This window comes from Macrobrachium nipponense, chromosome 12 (genome assembly GCF_015104395.2).
Source record: "Macrobrachium nipponense isolate FS-2020 chromosome 12, ASM1510439v2, whole genome shotgun sequence".
Classification (NCBI taxonomy): Eukaryota; Metazoa; Arthropoda; class Malacostraca; order Decapoda; family Palaemonidae; genus Macrobrachium; species Macrobrachium nipponense.
In genome coordinates, this window is record NC_087205.1 from 100132893 (window position 1) to 100150867 (window position 17975).

Below are 17975 nucleotides of genomic sequence, written 5' to 3' on the forward strand. Positions count from 1 at the left end.
TATTATTCTTCATCATTTCCTTCATGAGGAAACTGCTGGTTGATTTCATCATCATGGCTTCTGAGAAGAAACTGTAGTTACTCACCATCATGACTTCATGAGGAAACTGCAGTTAATATTTTTATCATCATTTCTCTGAGAAACTGCAGTTTGATTCATCATCAATGACTCTAAACAATGAGGAACTTGCAGTTATATTCACTCATCATCGACTCAATGAGAAACTGCTGTTATATTCATCATCATCGACCTCATGAGAAACTGCAGTTATTATTTCATCAATCATTTCTCATGAGGAAACTGCTGTTATATCATCTCCATGGACCTCACTCGACGCGCAAATGCAGTTATACCTTCATCCCCATCCAATGACTCATGCAAGAAACTGCTGTTAATATTCATCATCATGACTCAGACCACCGACCCACTTCCCGCTGCTTATATTCATCATCACTGACCTCATGAGGAAACTGCAGTTATATTCATACATCATGCACTCATGAGAAACTGCTGTTATATTCATCATCATGGCTATGAGGAAACTGTAAGTTTATATTCATCATATGACTCATCGAGGAATACTGCAGTTTATATTCACTCATGCATCGCACCTCCACTCGAAGAACACTGCTGTTATATTCTCTCATGCTCATGAAGGGAAACTGTGTTATATTCATCATATGACTCATGAGGAAACTGCAGTTATATTCATCATCAGACTCATGAAGGAAACTTGCGTTATAGTTCATTCACATGACTATGAAGAACGGCTTTTAATATTCATCCTCATGGACGCATGGAAGAAAATGCATTATATTCATCATCATGACTCATGAGGAAACTGCTGTATTTCATCATCATGACTCATGAAGAAACGCAAGTTATATTTCAATATCATCGGACCTCTGAAGAAACTGCGTTTATATTCCATCAATCATGACTCATGAGGAAACTGCAGTATATTCATCATCATGGACTCATGAGGAAACGTCAGTTTATATCATCATCACTCATGAGGAAACTGCTGTATTCATCATCATGACTCATGAGAAAAGGGAAATGCTGTTTATATTCCTCATCATGACATGAGATAAACACTGGCAAGTTATTTATTCATATCATGAAACTCAGAAGGAAACTGCTGTTAATTCAACATCATTATCTGAAGGAAACTGCAGGTTATATTTCATATCATGACTCATGAAGAAAACTGCTGTTTATATTCATCATTCTGAATCATGAGGAACTGCAGTTATTTATTTTCATCATCTGACTCATAGGGAAACTGCAGTTATTTATTCCCATCATTTCTCATGAGGAAACTGCAGTGATATTCATCATCATGGAACTCATGAAGGAAACTGCAGTTATGTTTATATTCATCATCATGACTCATGAGAAACTGTATGTTACATCAGTTCATCATGACTCATGAAGAAACTGCAGTTATATTCATCATCATGACTCATGAAGAAACTGCTGTTATATTCATCATCATTGACTCATTACTGCTGATTCATCATCATGACTCATGAGGAAACTGCTGTTATATTCATCATCATGACTCATGAAGAAACTGCTGTTATATTCATCATCATGACTCATGAGGAAACTGCAGTTATATTCATCATCATGACTCATGAAGAAACTGCTGTTAATTTCATCTTCATTGACTTCATGAGGAAACTTGCGTTTATTTATCATCATGACTCATGAGGAAACTGCAGTTATATTCATCATCATGACTCATGAGGAAACTGCAGTTATATTCATCATCATTCTCAGGGACTGCGTTATTTCATCATCATGGACTCATGAAGAAAAACTGCTGCATGTTCATTCAGCTCATCATGACTCATGAGGAAACTGCAGTTATATTCATCATCATGACTCATGAAGAAACTGCTGTTATATTCATCATCATGACTCATGAGGAAACTGCAGTTATATTCATCATCATGACTCATGAGGAAACTGCAGTTATATTCATCATCATTTGACTCATGAGGAAACTGCTGTTATATTCATCATCATGACTCAAAGATGAGGAGAAAACTGCTAGTTATATTCATCATAGCCATTGAAGACTGCTGTTATATTCATCATCATGACTCATGAGGAAACTGCAGTTATATTCATCATCATGACTCATGAGGAAACTGCAGTTATATTCATCATCATGACTCATGAGGAAACTGCAGTTATATTCATCATCATGACTATGAGAACTCGCAGTTTATATTTCATCATCATGACTCATGAGGAAAACTGCAGTTATATTTCTCATCATTTCTCATGGAGGAAACGCAGTTATATTCATCATCATGACTCTGATGAAAACTGCAGTTATTTCTTATCATTCATTTCTCATGAGGAAAACGGAGTTATATTCATCATCATGACTCATGTAGGAAACTGCAGTATGATTACACTCATCATTTCTCATGAGGAACTGCAGTTATATTCATCATCATGGACTCATGAGGACTGCAGGTTATATCATCATGCTAGTGACTCCTATGGGGGGGGGAAAAAACTGCAGTTATATTCATCATCATGACTCATGAGGAAACTGCAGTTATATTCATCATCATGACTCATGAGGAAACTGCAGTTATATTCATCATCATGACTCATGAGGAAACTGCAGTTATATTCATCATCATTTCTCATGAGGAAACTGCAGTTATATTCATCATCATGACTCATGAGGGAACTGCAGTTATATTCATCATCATGACTCATGAGGAAACTGCAGTTATATTCATCATCATGACTCATGAGGAAACTGCAGTTATATTCATCATCATTTTTTTTTTCCCCCTCATGAGGAAACTGCAGTTATATTCATCATCATTTCTCATGAGGAAACTGCAGTTATATTCATCATCATGACTCATGAGGAAACTGCAGTTATATTCATCATCATGACTCATGAGGAAACTGCAGTTATATTCATCATCATTTCTCATGTAGAAACTGGCAGTTATTTATTCATCATGACTCATAGGGAAACTGGCAGTTAATTATCATCATGACTCATGAGGAAACTGCAGTTATATTCATCATCATTTCTCATGAGGAAACTGCAGTTATATTCATCATCATGACTCATGAGGAAACTGCAGTTATATTCATCATCATTTCTCATGAGGAAATGCAGTTATTATTCATCATCATGACTCATGAGGGAAAACTGGGTTATATTCATCATCATTTCTCATGAGGAAACTGCAGTTATATTCATCATCATGACTCATGAGGAAACTGCAGTTATATTCATCATCATTTCTCATGAGGAAACTGCAGTTATATTCATCATCATTTCTCATGAGGAAACTGCAGTTATATTCATCATCATTTCTCATGAGGAAACTGCAGTTATGTGACATCATCAAGACTCACTGCAAAAAAATGCCTGTAAACATAATGAGTTCTGTTTCTTTGAAAAATTCAATACAAAACTAAATACAGTACGCAGTCCCCTTTTAGCCGCAGTAAATTCTTTCCATATCTTACTGCGGATGATAATGAACCATATCCAGACTTCATGTGCAAATATGATTGTGAATTTGTGATGTGTCTGTATGTACATGTTCTTTACATTATAAACCTTAAATGCTGAATACGCATCTAATAAAGATCATTTTGTATTATTATACGGTATTGCGTGCACAGCATGATTCTCTGAAAAGGGGAACAATGAAAATTGCTGTATTTACCCCTCCAAAGACAAAAGAATAAAATAACATACCATATTGTGGCACATTTTGTGATGAAAACCAATGAAACAAAAGTAAATAACTCTTTGACTCCTAGAATCTTTTATCAAGCTTTGTTGCCATATTGACAAAATCCTTTAGATATAATTTGCCAAACCATGATGCTTGTTTTGATAGCTAGAGATCACACAAGATTAGATTGAAACGCCTTTTGTTTATTATATGTTTTTAAGTCTTTCAATAAATTGCAGCTCAAGTGAAACTTGTACTGGATTTTGTTCCTATGTATTCAAAAGATCCAACCATGTTAATCCTCTCTCTCTCCAGCATTCTGTCATCCCTTTGTGTATACTCAGACTTCATTGTGTACTTACTTCTGTTGTTCTGATCTTGAGTCTCATGTCTCTAGTTACTGTATATGATTCATTCTAATAAGCAAGTTTTGCAAATCTTGTGATATGTCATGTTCATGTCTGTCGAGTTTATATTTTTACTTCTTTTTTATTTTTCATGGTCATGATGGGTTTTGAGGAGGCGGTCAAGTTTACACTTTACACTCACAGTGTTGTACCATTTTTTCTTTTTGAGGTTATTATTGAGCTAATGATTGGTGAGACATAATGCTCTTCTTTCATACAGATACAGTGCCTTACTTCATATGGTTAAAGTAAAGTGATTTACTGGGCTCAGAAACTGACTTCTTAATGAGATTAAATTATCCAAAAAAGATCATGGACTCAGTTGCCTCTCCTAAACACTTATTCGTCTCTTTTGAAAATAGCCCTTTGTAAACAGAAAAGAATTTTAAAAACTAAATGATATTAAATCATTAATTTACAAGGAATGCCCTTCTTAAACAATGCAGTGTTTGCAAACTCCACTGTGTTAACAGTTCACTAAATTTTCTTTTCATTTCTTTAAAACTGTGGTAATAGCTTTTCAGGTTTGGAGTTTATTAAAAACAATCTTTCAAATTAAACAGAAGCAGGTTAATTTAAAAAAAAAAAAACTTTTACATTTTAAAGGGTTATGAAGGCGTACCTGGTTTTGATGGTCAACCTGGTCTAGTAGGAGAACCAGGTCCTGAAGGAATGAGTGATCTTGCCGACACTGTCCAGTATATAGGACCTCCTGGACCACAAGGTCCTCCTGGATTGCCAGGTTTTCCTGGTCCTGATGGTTTAAATGGTCGACCTGGAGGCTTAGGGCTACGTGGTCCTCCAGGCTCTCCAGGGCCAGCTGGATCTGATGGCCAAAATGGTGATCGTGGGCGCTCGCAGCCTGGTGAAGATGGTGATGCTGGTAAGAATAATCATGAATTTCGGGGAAGGCTAGCCAACTTTGAGATTGAAGCAGTTTATGTGTGGAAGTTAATTCCGTGATTCATTTCTTTACAGATCTAAAATGGCATAAATCTCATACTTCTCATACTTTGGGTTTGTCAGAGAGACTGCCAAACGCTCGGCTGTTTCGTATCATGCATGAGGCCCTTCCCCATTTTCATTTACGCTACATTATCTGTGTAGGAATTACTCACCAGATATGCAACTGGATGTGGAGTTTATAAAACACTGTAGACACTCAAACTTCCATTTTCCTTTTTAATTTGTTTCCTATTTAATTTTCTAAGAAGGATCTTTAATGTTTTAGTTGATTTGAACTTTCATTTTTGACAATTGTCCAACTATGCAATATGCAGTTTCTTTCAAAACTCAAATTAAATGTGATTAGGTGTTAAAAGATGCCTGTTAGTGAATGGAGTCTTTTCCCTAACAATTGGTATGCGCTCAACTGTCCATTCCTGAGAGTAAAGTTATTTAAAGTAATAGTTTTACTCAAAATGTGAAATTTTAACTTATGTCCTCTCTCTGTACGACCAATATTTGCTAAAGCTTGAAGCTACATCATAAAAAGTAACTTTTGTGTTGTTGAAGTATTGAGTGTGGAGAGCATAATAATCTTTACAAGTTTGGTTTCTACCAAGTGAATCATATTTTCATATATATTTCATAGTACTGTATGAGAATTTACCTACATTAACTTTTGTTTACTCGCTTTATATAGTGTTTAGAAATGCAAGATGAAAACTAAGCAAAGTTAATGTAAAGAACATTTTACTACCAAGAATCGTTTTCAGTATACATATTAGCATTCATCTAAGTAGTCATTTATAGTGACATGTCACATTTTATTCTCAGTGAATTCTGGTTTTCTAATATCAGTGGTGTATTTCTGGTGATAGAAGTTCACTCTCGAAGTGGTTCGGAAGTCAAGTAAAACCGTTGGTCCCGTTGCTGAATAACCACCGGTTCCATGCAAGTAAAAACACCATGCAAACAGACAAATCTAATATCAGTGATACTGTACATTGTTTTGTTGTTGCAATATAAGTATCTGGTCAGCAAACATATACACAAAATTTCAGTGTATACAGTATATGAAAGCTTTTACAGTCGGCTCCTAGTATTTGCGAATAGCTGAAATCCTTAGAACTGCCTATGTTGATAGTTTACACACAAAAAATCCCTCCAAAAATGCTTACAGCTGAGCACTTTAATAAATTTTATCACAAAAAGTGCGGTTAGTCATGAAAATGACTACAAATTGGAAGAATTTCCACCAATAATGTGTATATATGTGTATACATAGTATATGTTCTTTAGAGAAATCCGCAAATAGGTGAGTCGGTGAATTGCAATATCGACTGTACATATTTGCTAGTTTTTTACTGTTTATTTATTTATTTTATCATACCACCTTTAGTTTCAATGATTTTTTCTTTCTTCAAGGTTTTGATGGACTAATAGGGAAGCCAGGAAGGCGTGGCACAAGGGGTCCAGCAGGATTCCCAGGTATTAAAGGCATCCCTGGCGATTCTGTGTTTGGAAGCAAAGGATTAGATGGACGTAATGGAAGACCGGGCAGCAATGGTATTCCTGGAGCCAGAGGATTTTCTGGTCCTAAAGGTATCGTATTTCTTTTCAGATATTGTAGAAATACTCTGTAGGCTACCAACTATAGTTTGAGATGATAGCTTAGTTACACCTTTTCCAGTGCATAAAAAGCTAATGTACCTTTCCATGCACTGGTGTGTGTTATGTACTATTTTTTGTGATGCTTTGCTTAGTAGTGTGTTTTTGTGTTTTTGTGTGCTGCTAGCGATTTATTACTCGGCTCACTTTTTAACATTTAAGCCTTACATTTAGATAAACATTATCAATTATTTACATATATAGTGAAATTGGTCATGTGTTTCCAAATGTACTATGAATTTTAGCCAGTTTTATACAATAAGTCATCAGTATCTATAGTAGCAGAATTTTATGTTAATAACTAAAGGGCTTTGTTCAATAAGTCAGTAGATAAATATGTGTTATTAATAAACTTCTTAGTTTTAATTAAAAGTATGTAGATACAGTATTGATAATTCAACTGGTACGTGCATAACTCACCACTTAAATGATCTAATTCCTTTCACAAATTAAAATGTTGGTATACTGTGCTTTGGTAAATATTTATTGTTTCAGTGAATTAGCAGTATACAAGTCAATGCTTGCATTACTAATTTCATTGGAGTTTTGGTGGATTAATTGCCAGAGGTTCAAACCAAGTCTAGTCTTTGCCTGCTGTAGATTCAGGATCGTACTTATGATTTGTTCATGTCTGCTTTTAATTTGGCCAATGGCCAGACAACAATCAGAAACCTAACAAATCGTAGTGCAGAAGTTGGTGTACCACACATAGTATCTGTTCATTCAACTGCCTCTCTTTAAAAAAAATCACTGTTTATTTATTGGACAATTGTCGTTGAAAATTACTTTTTTTACGTGTATGGTACTAATGATTAAGCCAATGAATGGGAATCATTGAATTTTGGTCTGTGAGTGAATGGAAAAATTGTTCAGTATCTCTTTTCGTAATCTTCATAAAAGTGCTTGAAGGAGAACTTTTCTGAACTGTATTTAGATTATACAGACTTATAATATTTTTATGCCTAAGTGATTAGTCATTTGTTGGCAGTTGGTGACAAAGATTCAGTGAGCAAAGAAATATTTTAAAAAAAAATTAATTTTATGAAAATTATCACAATGCGTAGATACAGAAAAAGTCCAGTTATTCAGCTTACACCTGGCTGATCCTGTAACAAATGACCCTACCCTGGCAGTTCAAGTGTTCTTTTAATCTCATTCATTGAAATTTAATATCCCAACATATAAAACTTTACCACTTTCAAGTTTACCCATCATACCAGTTCTCAGCATGATTTTGTTGTTCAACTACAAACTATAGTAGATTCACATCAGCCGTGCATTTGATGTCTAGGCCAGTCCCTTACGACGCTCCTGAATGGCTGTTGAGAGTCGTAAGGGACTGGCCTAGACATCAGATGCACCAATGATGTGAATCTACTATAGTAGTTATACCAGCAAATATTACTGCTATCCTGTTAATATTACAATAAGCTAGTTAAACTTCATAGTATACATAAATATTACTTTCATCACTTACTACTCAAAAAAATTGAACTAGAGCTACCTTGATGGAAAGAAATATAATCAGACAAAAATCTGCAGAGGGAAAAGGGCGAACACAAGTGCAAGTGTTACTGTATAAGCTTCATCATATATTACTGATGATTTTCAAGTGTTAATTCAGTAAAGGGTGGATGAGGAGTTTATGTATGATTCAATGCTGGGAAATCTCAGTTGGTGCTAATTAGTGAACAGATATAGGAAGCACATTGGCCAGACACTGCTTTCTTTTATTTTACGTGGGAACACTTGAACTATTTCTGTTAATGATTGAAAAGCTGTCATATATGGTTACAGATCAACCTGTGAATGAAAATGGTCAATGTATTCTTGATGTATACTGTATGAATGATTTCTGTACCATAGTGAAAATATTTTGTTTGATATCATTCATTTTCTTTCAGGCCCGAAAGGTTTACCTGGTGAGGGAGTTCCTACTCGGGGCCCAAAAGGACCAAAAGGTCTTCGTGGGCCACCAGGAGAGCCAGGATTAATGGGCCCCAATGGCCGCAATGGTATCCCCGGAAGCAAAGGGACAGAAGGAGATACCTGCATTCCTTCTCCAAGTAAGTTTGAAATATCTGTATGCAAGATTTAAATGATTTTCCATATACCCTATCTCAAAACTTTTTAACTTTAGTTTTTGCAGTTTAATTGAAACATAAGTTGAGATGCTGCATAAAACATGTTACCTAAATTGGATTCTGCATGCTTTATTGTTAATTGGAATCATGTTGCAGGAGATCCATGTGAAAGTGGTGATCTTGGAATTCCCGGGCCTCAGGGTATTCAAGGCCGTTCAGGTCCTCCAGGTCTTCCTGGTCCCCGAGGTCCAAAAGGAGTCCCAGGAAATCCAGGTCTCCCTGGTTTGCGAGGCATTGATGGATTTAGAGGAACTTCTGGTAGGTGCTGATGTAATTTTGTAATCCATTTTAGTTTTACCCAACTTAATAATGATAATACATAACAAAATGAAAATAGTAAAGAGGAGCAAAAAAACATACTAAAGGAGGCTAAAAGAATACATATAACAGAACTAGCTTACAGTAAATGTGTGAATGCAAGCAGTGAGTCTTAAATAATCTTGTTCGATGATTGAAAATTTTAGTGTTCAAATGTGAAATATTGGAATTCTAATGGTATCAATTTAGTTATGTACCCAAAATACTCATAATCTCAAGTGGGTGGTGACTGAGATACCATTAGTTTTCCTTACTGTCTGTAGTTCTAATTTTTCACACTATGTAATAGATTTTTCTTTCCAGTGTTAAATTGCATTGTTACCTAAACTCTAGGCATACTATAAGCAAAGTTAGCCATTTTTATGGTTTAGGAAGCCATAGAATGTGAATAAATGGTTAAATATAAAAAAAAATTGGTGGGTTTTTACAGACTTGTTTTTTCAAGTTGCAGCCCCACTCAGGTCCAAAATATTGCTAACATATGGTGATTTCCTTTATGATTATAATATCTGCATCTCTTGCACTGAGTTATTTCGTAAAGTACCAGTGCTTATCGATTCATTCTGTGAACTGATCCTCTTCATTCCTTTCGTTTGTCTTCCAAAGTGTTTTCTGTGTCTTTTGTCAATATTCTTCTTTAGTTCCTTTTCAAATATTTTGTTTTTTTCAATTCTTCTATCGCTGTTATTATGTTTAGTGCATATTGTGGATGTGCTTATGTGGCTCATATTTGATATTCTACTATTCGTATTGCTAATCTTTTCTCTTCTGAGTTTATGTTCTGGAATGCCATATTGTCTTGCCACTAATGAGGTCACCAAAAGGTGTGTACTGTCACTCATGCTGTCCTTCCTTAAGGATTAAAATTTCTTTGTATTCAACCAAACAGTAAACTCAATAGGCATTCCATGGTTAATGGCATTTCGGTTTTACGATACTTGGCTAATGACGTCGTTAAGCAAATTTTTAGCGCTAGATTTTCAGCGTTAGTAGGCGATTTATTGCTGTCAGTAGGCGGTTTAGTGGCATCAATAGGCGTGTTATCGGCATCGGTAGGCATTTTATTACTACTATGATGTTCCAGTTATCGACGAGTTTTAGTTATCAGCACTCAGCCGGGAATGGAACCCTTGTTGTTAACTGGGGACTATCTGCACTACACATTTCATATATATATATATATATATATATATTATATATATATATATATATATATATATATATATATATATATATATTATATATATATATATATATATATATATATATATATATATATATATATGTATACAGGCAGTCCCCAGTGGCTTACGACGGGGGTTCCGTTCTTGAGATGCGTTGTAAGGCGAAAATCGTTGTAAGCCGGAAAATCGTCAAAAATCCTAAGAAAACCTTACTTTTAATGCTTTGGCTGCATTAAAAACTATGTAAACTGCATCTTTATTGCATTTTTCATCAAAAAACCTTCAAATATTGATTATTTTGCGTTTTTGGAGTCATATTTCTTTTGTCAGATCGGAGTCGTAAGTGCCGTAACCCTGGAATATGCGTCATAAACCTAGAAATAATCTCTGATGAATATAATTGAAAAGCGTTGTAACCTCAGAACGTCGTAAGCCGGGGACTGCCTATATATATATATATATATATATATATATATATTATATATATATATATATATATACATATATATATATATATATTATTAATGAGTTCAAAGGTTGTACTGAACCAACAGTTGCTAGTCCCCCAACAATGTGGCTCTGACATAGTAGTCTACATGGCCAAAGCCAAGCCTAACTCTTGAACTGACCATTATTATTTTAAGTCAGGTTAGGCACCCATTTTTTCTTGCCTGTTTATGCTTAGGATTGATAACTGAGTTGAAAAAAAATTATGTTGTAGTTTGAAATATTTCATGATTTAATGTTTACAACTCCTAGGTGCTAATGGAAGGGCTGGCAGGAAAGGTGATGTTGGGGATCTTGTACCAAGTGAAAGTAGCAGAGGTCGATACGGAAGTGATGGTGAACTAGGAATACCAGGTCTTGCTGGTCTAAAAGGAGAAAGAGGGCCGGATGGTGCAATGGGGAGAATTGGACCAGAAGGTATTAAGGTATGGTTTATGAGAGACATCAATCATTTTTACTGACCTTGACATAGATGATAAGTCAATGGAAAACGTTACTGCATTTATTGATGAAATGAAAATTCTCCCCTTTTAGCAATGCATCCGTATAATCTTTTGGTGGATCTAAATTACTATTCCGCGGCGGCCTAGACTATGGCAGTTGCAGTTTTTCTATGCAGCTTTACCTCCTGAAAAAGAATTTTAAGTAATATTTATTCGGACGAATGTAATTAACCCCCAGGTGCCAGTACTAAACACGGTGAAATACATTGGACGTCCCAATCCCGAGTGGATGTGGTATCGGCGGTTACGTTCCTTGCAGTCCGTGCGGAACTATTCTTTAGAATTACCAATCTTTTATTGTGATCTAGTCTCACTGCTGGGACAGTATAATTATGTATTGTACAATTTAGTCTTCAGTCTTCCTAGTAATGCATGAACTGTAGCCTCTTACAGTAAGGTTCATGCATTCTTTCCTCACCATATGATGTGGTCTTTTGACAACATAAAAGTTTTTGCCACATGCCACATCTTAATTATATACGAAAATATTATTAAGTGGTCTATCCTACTACCCTCCACAAATGCAGGACTTAATTTTTACCAAGAGCAAATATTAGTAAAGATGTGATTGTAGAGTTAACAGATACATATTGATTCACCATACAAGTCCTGTAGTTATTATTATTATTATTATTATTATTATTATTATTATTATTATTATTATTATTATTATTATTATTATTATTATTATTATTATTATTATTATTATTAAAGGGTGATCAAGGAAATGATGGAATTCCTGGGAATCCTGGTAGGCCTGGATTGGATGGATTGCGAGGAGAGGATGGTATCCCAATACACGGCCTCCCTGGCTCAAGGTAAAAGAGTAGCAATCATCTTAATTTCATTATGAGACCGCTTCATCAGATTTATCTGTCAATTTTTACTTTACAAACATCACTGTATTTGTGGTAGAGAATATTAGTTATACACAACAAATTAAAGACTTTTCCAAACTTGTACTCTTAGTATAGTACAACTACAGTACTGCATGTTAATAATAACCTTTTTATTGTATTTGTTGTATTACTGTTTTATTTGTAGTCCTGAAATGTATCACATCTTTTGTTTTACTTAGATTCAAAATATCCTGTTTTTTTGTTTTTTTACAGTAGAATCATTGAAATCTTTTATGTTCTGTAAATGGTAAGATTTTTTCATGCATGATAAAATATAAGCAGCTCATTTGTATGTACGTATACATAGTATATAGTATAGTGTGTGTGTGTGTATGTATATATATATATAATATATATATATATATATATATATATATATATATATATATATATATATATATATATATATATATATAAAATATTGGGATTAAAAAATGGACTCTTCATGGATTTCTGTTTTCTGTAAATTTAAGATGAATAATATTTCAGGCTTATGCCCTATAATAATAATAATGTGTAATTAATAGTGATAATAACAATACAGTAATTTTAGCCTTTGTAATTTTCTTTTATATTGGATAAATATTGCCCTCAACTGAATATAAATGATAAGAAGTCATCTGGGTATGCCAGTCATTTTGTCCTTCAGGCATCTGTGATACCTCCTACACCAGTTTTGTTTCCTTATGGAAAATCTAACTTTTGGGCCTTGTTCAGTTTTTCTTTTTCTCCTCTAGTATATTCGCATGCTAGCACCCAATCAGTACAAAATTTTTATTTATTTACCACATTATGCAGTGTAACTTGACATTTTGCATTAACAAAAATAATTATCTTTTATGATTTGAATAATTTCTTCTCTCTTTCAAGCAGTCTGAGTATTAGACATGTGAACTTTCTGATCTTCAGAGGTGTTATTGGTATAGAAATAATGACAATGACATTTTTATCACAAACTTTTTTTTCTCTCTCTCTCTCTTTTAGAGGAACTAAAGGAGAGCAAGGAGAACCTGGAATTCGTGGTCCACCTGGTCCTCTTATATTTCCTGGTGGCGCAAACTTGACAGAGTTCATCAAAGGCAAGCGAGGACCCCAGGGTAAGTTATTGAAATTTTTCAGTTGTACATTTGAGTGTAGTTCTGATCTTTCTAGCAAAGACAAGTTTTCTAATACAGAAATGGCCCACGTGTACTGAACGATTGTCGTTATCGACCCACACACACACTATTCAGACAGTATGAACGATCTCTGCACCGATTTCAGTCTGAACAAATATTTGGTCTCAAGAAAACATGGCATCATCTCTAGAAGAGACGCACGCAATAGCGTTTTATCGGCAGACAAACCCATACATTGAACGATCTGTGTATGACAGACTTAATTTGCAAGCCAGCAACCTGGTCGTGACAGATTCCCACTGAGATCGTTCAGACAAAGCTCCGCCCACTTTTGCATTCAGACAAGCCCATACAGTTTTTTGCAAACGATACAGACAGTCGTTCAGACACTCGTTCAGTGTATGGGGGCCTTAATACTTCGAACTTACGTGAGGTTAGGTTCCAGAACCCCTCATGCAAGGTGAAGATTCGCGTCAGTTTGGTATAGTCACTAGAAATGCTAATAAATGCTAATTTCTAGAGTTTAAAAACTAAATTTGATCCTAATCATGCTCCTAAAGTATTAATCTAACTTTTAAATGAAATTACAGTTACTGTAATTTCATTTAAAAGTTTAATACATCACCTTTAATTAAGAAATGAATGGTTGACGTGAAAATTGAGTAACTACATGTACTATACAGTATTCTATTATACTAACGTTACTCCTAATTCATGGGATGCCATTTTCTTTTTCACTCACAGAGTAAAAGAGTACAGAGAAATATGTAATAAGTTGTAAAAATAGTATGTGTGAGGGCTAACTATGAACAAGAGAGAGAGAGAGAGAGAGAGAGAGAAGGGCTGAACTAAATATCTCTCTATCTATCGATCTATCCATTTCTCACAATTCTACCCTTTGGTGAGAGAGAGGGAAGATTTGGGGGGATTTTTCAGTATCCCTTGTATTGCAACATCTTTCTGAAAGATGAGTAATTTGACAGGTTTGCCGAACCAGCGGAAAAAAAGCTTTCACAAAAGATTGGGGATGATATTGTTTGTTCAAAATTTCACATAATTTACTGTGGGAATACATAAATGTTGTAATTACAGTAGTATATTATTATTATTATTATTATTATTATTATTATTATTATTATGATGTAGCATCTCCATATTTCCTTATTCTCTTCTCTTGTCCATTTCTTCCTTTGGTTTGCTTCTGTAGCTCCAATCTCAGGCTGTTGGTTACTGTCGTTGTGGTGGTCAGTTGCTGGATGACGACCTCCAAGTACCTGATCGTCTTCCCCTTCAATTGGGTTGAATACCTGGCTGCCGGATGAAGCTCCTCTGTTGCCAGAGGTTTCATTTACGTCGTTGTCGTTTATTCCTTCATTTCTTAACATCATTGCTGAGTTTTGCTATTTAACCCATAGCTGGACCCTACCCAATCAGGGATAGGTACTCATTTACAGCTGAGTAGACTGAGGAAATTATGGTAAAGATCCTTTCCCGAGGAATCAACGCCGAGGAGAGCGGTCACCCATCCAACAACTGACCAGCCCCAATGTTGCTTAACCAGTCCATTGACGACCTAACCCACTCTGCCACAGCGCTACATTATTATTATTATTATTATTATTATTATTATTATTATTATTATTATTATTATTATTATTATTATTATTATTATTATTATTATTATTATTTTTAGGTAAATAACTTATTTATCATACAAAACAAACCTATACCACGCAAATTCTCTCATCTCAGTAAGAAAAAGAGAGAGAATTATTTTATTATTCAATGTTCTTTACACATAAAAGCTTGAGAACGTTCAAGTTACATCAAGAATTAAACCTAAAAACTTTTGCATTGTTTCTCAAGGATTTGCAAATGTCATGTGTCTATGAAAAAATTGCATTTGACAATTAGTCAAGTTCCAATGAAAAGTTCGTGTGTCTGTGAATTCGCGCAACTCGAATCGTGGAGGATCAAGGTATTACTGCGCATACTCCTTTTCTTTAACCAGACACAAGAAAAAATTAAATAAAAAAATTATGCAGTCCTTCATTGTATATAGGTGAACAGAACTTCATCAAAAAATGTCAGTAGAGTTCTGATATGATTCAGTAAATGCTACTTATACACTATAGAATAAGACAAAATATAAATCAGAAGAATAAAAACAACAGCAGTCAACTCTAACACTTAACCACTCACACATTCAGGAGCTGAGAAAATATGTAAATAAACCTTACCTTAGTAAGCTAACAGCTGGTTGAAAACATTACTGACTCTGTTACAAGCCCAGTACCTAAGGAAACAAATCAAAAAGCAAATATGTGTGAACAATGCTTTGAAATAAAGCTGGTAGTTCAGCAGAGGAATTAATGATGAAATCAAGTCCGTCTTCTACCAAAAAAAAGGGGGGGTCTCACCATCGAGAACACCACTGACCTATACACATGCACAGTAAGTCAAATTTTTTTGGATAATTCACCACAAACAAAGCTCCTAAAAGTCTTCATCGTTCAAAAACTTAACACTTAGCACTGCAATATCGAAAATTCATGCTGATGATAAAGAAGACATGAAAATGAAAGTCGTAAATTAATTCCTAGTAAGCCTGAGAACAAGCAGACAGAAAAGAAATGAAACAGTTAGTGGAGAACCTTTCTATCTACCACTTCTGGATATGTCTGCGTTTAGGCAGATGCAGACAAAGTTATCTAACAGTGATGGTTTTGTGGTGAAACAAATACTGTATGTATATTCTTTGATGCAATTCACAAAGAACTCTATAATATTTAGAGGGACCCACTCTAAAACATAGTATACGTATAAAGTCTTAGAGATTTTAGAGGGTATATTTTTTAATAGAATCTTGAAATCTGTAAGCTGAATTTTAGGACTTCACTACATGTGGCTTAAAGATCAGAGAATAGAAAATTGATTAGAAAATTCAGCAAGGGCTGTCAAAAACTCCTAGGCAGAAAGACTACATAATTCCAAGAGACTCCTGTTTTATTTTAACAAAGAAAAGGAAATTTGAAAATTTTAACTTTTATACTGCAGGACTCAAGTCATGCTGAAATACTGAACAAAAATCAAATCTTACAACCAAACAGCGGTTTGGTCACCTCATAGTAAATTGAATAATCATCATGTTTCCTAAAAAAATATGAGTGTCTATAATTGCTACACTTAATTGTATGTTCAATCCTAGATATCCCATTGCCAGAGTCATGACCGATTGTCATAAACAGTGTGTACAGATTCCAAGAACACTTTACTGCTCAGCATTATAGTCTCCCAATCTTATTAAAGCCCAGTAGAATGATCTGAAGGTGTAGTACATAGTTTCACAAAAAACCAGATAGGTATATCTCATTTTAAGCAACCACTGAGCTGATTAACAGCTCTCCTAGGACTGGCCAGAAGGATTAGATATTTTTACATGGCTAAGAACCAACTGGTTACCTAGCAATGGGACCTACAGCTTATTGTGGTATGTATCTGAACCACATTATATCAAGATATTAATTTCTAATCACCAGAAACAAATTCCTCTGATTCCACGTTGGCAAAGCGAGGAATCGAACTCTCTACTACCGAATCAGTAGGCGAGCATGTAAACCACTCGTCCAATGAGGAACTACAAAAGAGCAGAACACTTGCAAGTACTTCTTTTTCAGGCTAGACTGAGACTGATGAATCTAAGTACAGGAGAGTCCTTCATGAGCACAAACTCTATAAAATAAGTATTGTGTAATTACAGAATCAATAAAACAAGAAACCTTTGCCCTACAGTTTCACCACATTTCTAGAACAGGTGTCAGATGCTCTTTACCTCATTCATCCATATATACTGTACCATGTCTTTTTGAGATTGCTTGTGCTTTATCAAGTACGAAATACTTTACTCACATTCTGGGGTGTGATGTCCATTTCAGAGCACAATTCTTACTCAATCTGGCAATTTTTATCCAGTTCTAAAGTCAGATTTGAAATTATCACTTTCAGTACTATTACAAATAATCACCAACCACAGGAGATGGTCTAAACGAGGTTTTTCCAGTGTCCCTAGAGAGATGAAACCAATCTATGGGTAACCTACTCTCTCTCTCTCTCTCTCTCTCTCTCTCTCTCTCTCTCTCATTTTAAATTTATACAATAGGTCCTCATTTAATTTGTTAAGCTGGGTCAGCTGTGTGCTATAATTAAATTAATGTGCTTTCATTCATTATGTATGTACGTATGTATTTATGATGTTTCTTTCACATATAGGTTTAATAGGTGAAGTAGGTGAAAAGGGTACTCCAGGTGACCCAGGTTACCGTGGGGATCCTGGTGCTCCTGGGCCCCCAGGGTTTAGTGAACAGGGGCCAAGAGGTTTAAAAGGATACCCTGGACCAAAGGGAGAAATGGGCCATGCTGGGCAGAAAGGGTTCAATGGCGACGATGGAACTCCAGGATTGGATGTAAGTTGCAACTGCTTTGTTATGAATAAAAAATTTTGTTACTTTTACCTAAAATGTTCTTATTTCAAGGGAGGGTAAATTTTCA

At 35.0% G+C, this 17975-nt stretch overlaps 1 protein-coding gene across 1 annotated transcript in view; it reads left to right on the forward strand.

Annotated features, from left to right (window-relative positions):
• Nucleotides 1-17975, forward strand: part of LOC135224700 (collagen alpha-5(IV) chain-like) — a 72476-nt gene that overhangs the window by 18743 nt on the left and 35758 nt on the right. Inside the window, exons 7-14 of the mRNA XM_064263970.1 lie at nt 4748-5024; nt 6512-6688; nt 8659-8820; nt 8995-9156; nt 11160-11332; nt 12125-12228; nt 13294-13406; nt 17697-17890. Of these exons, the coding sequence (XP_064120040.1) occupies nt 4748-5024; nt 6512-6688; nt 8659-8820; nt 8995-9156; nt 11160-11332; nt 12125-12228; nt 13294-13406; nt 17697-17890 (1362 nt within the window). The remainder of the gene's footprint in view (nt 1-4747; nt 5025-6511; nt 6689-8658; nt 8821-8994; nt 9157-11159; nt 11333-12124; nt 12229-13293; nt 13407-17696; nt 17891-17975) is intronic.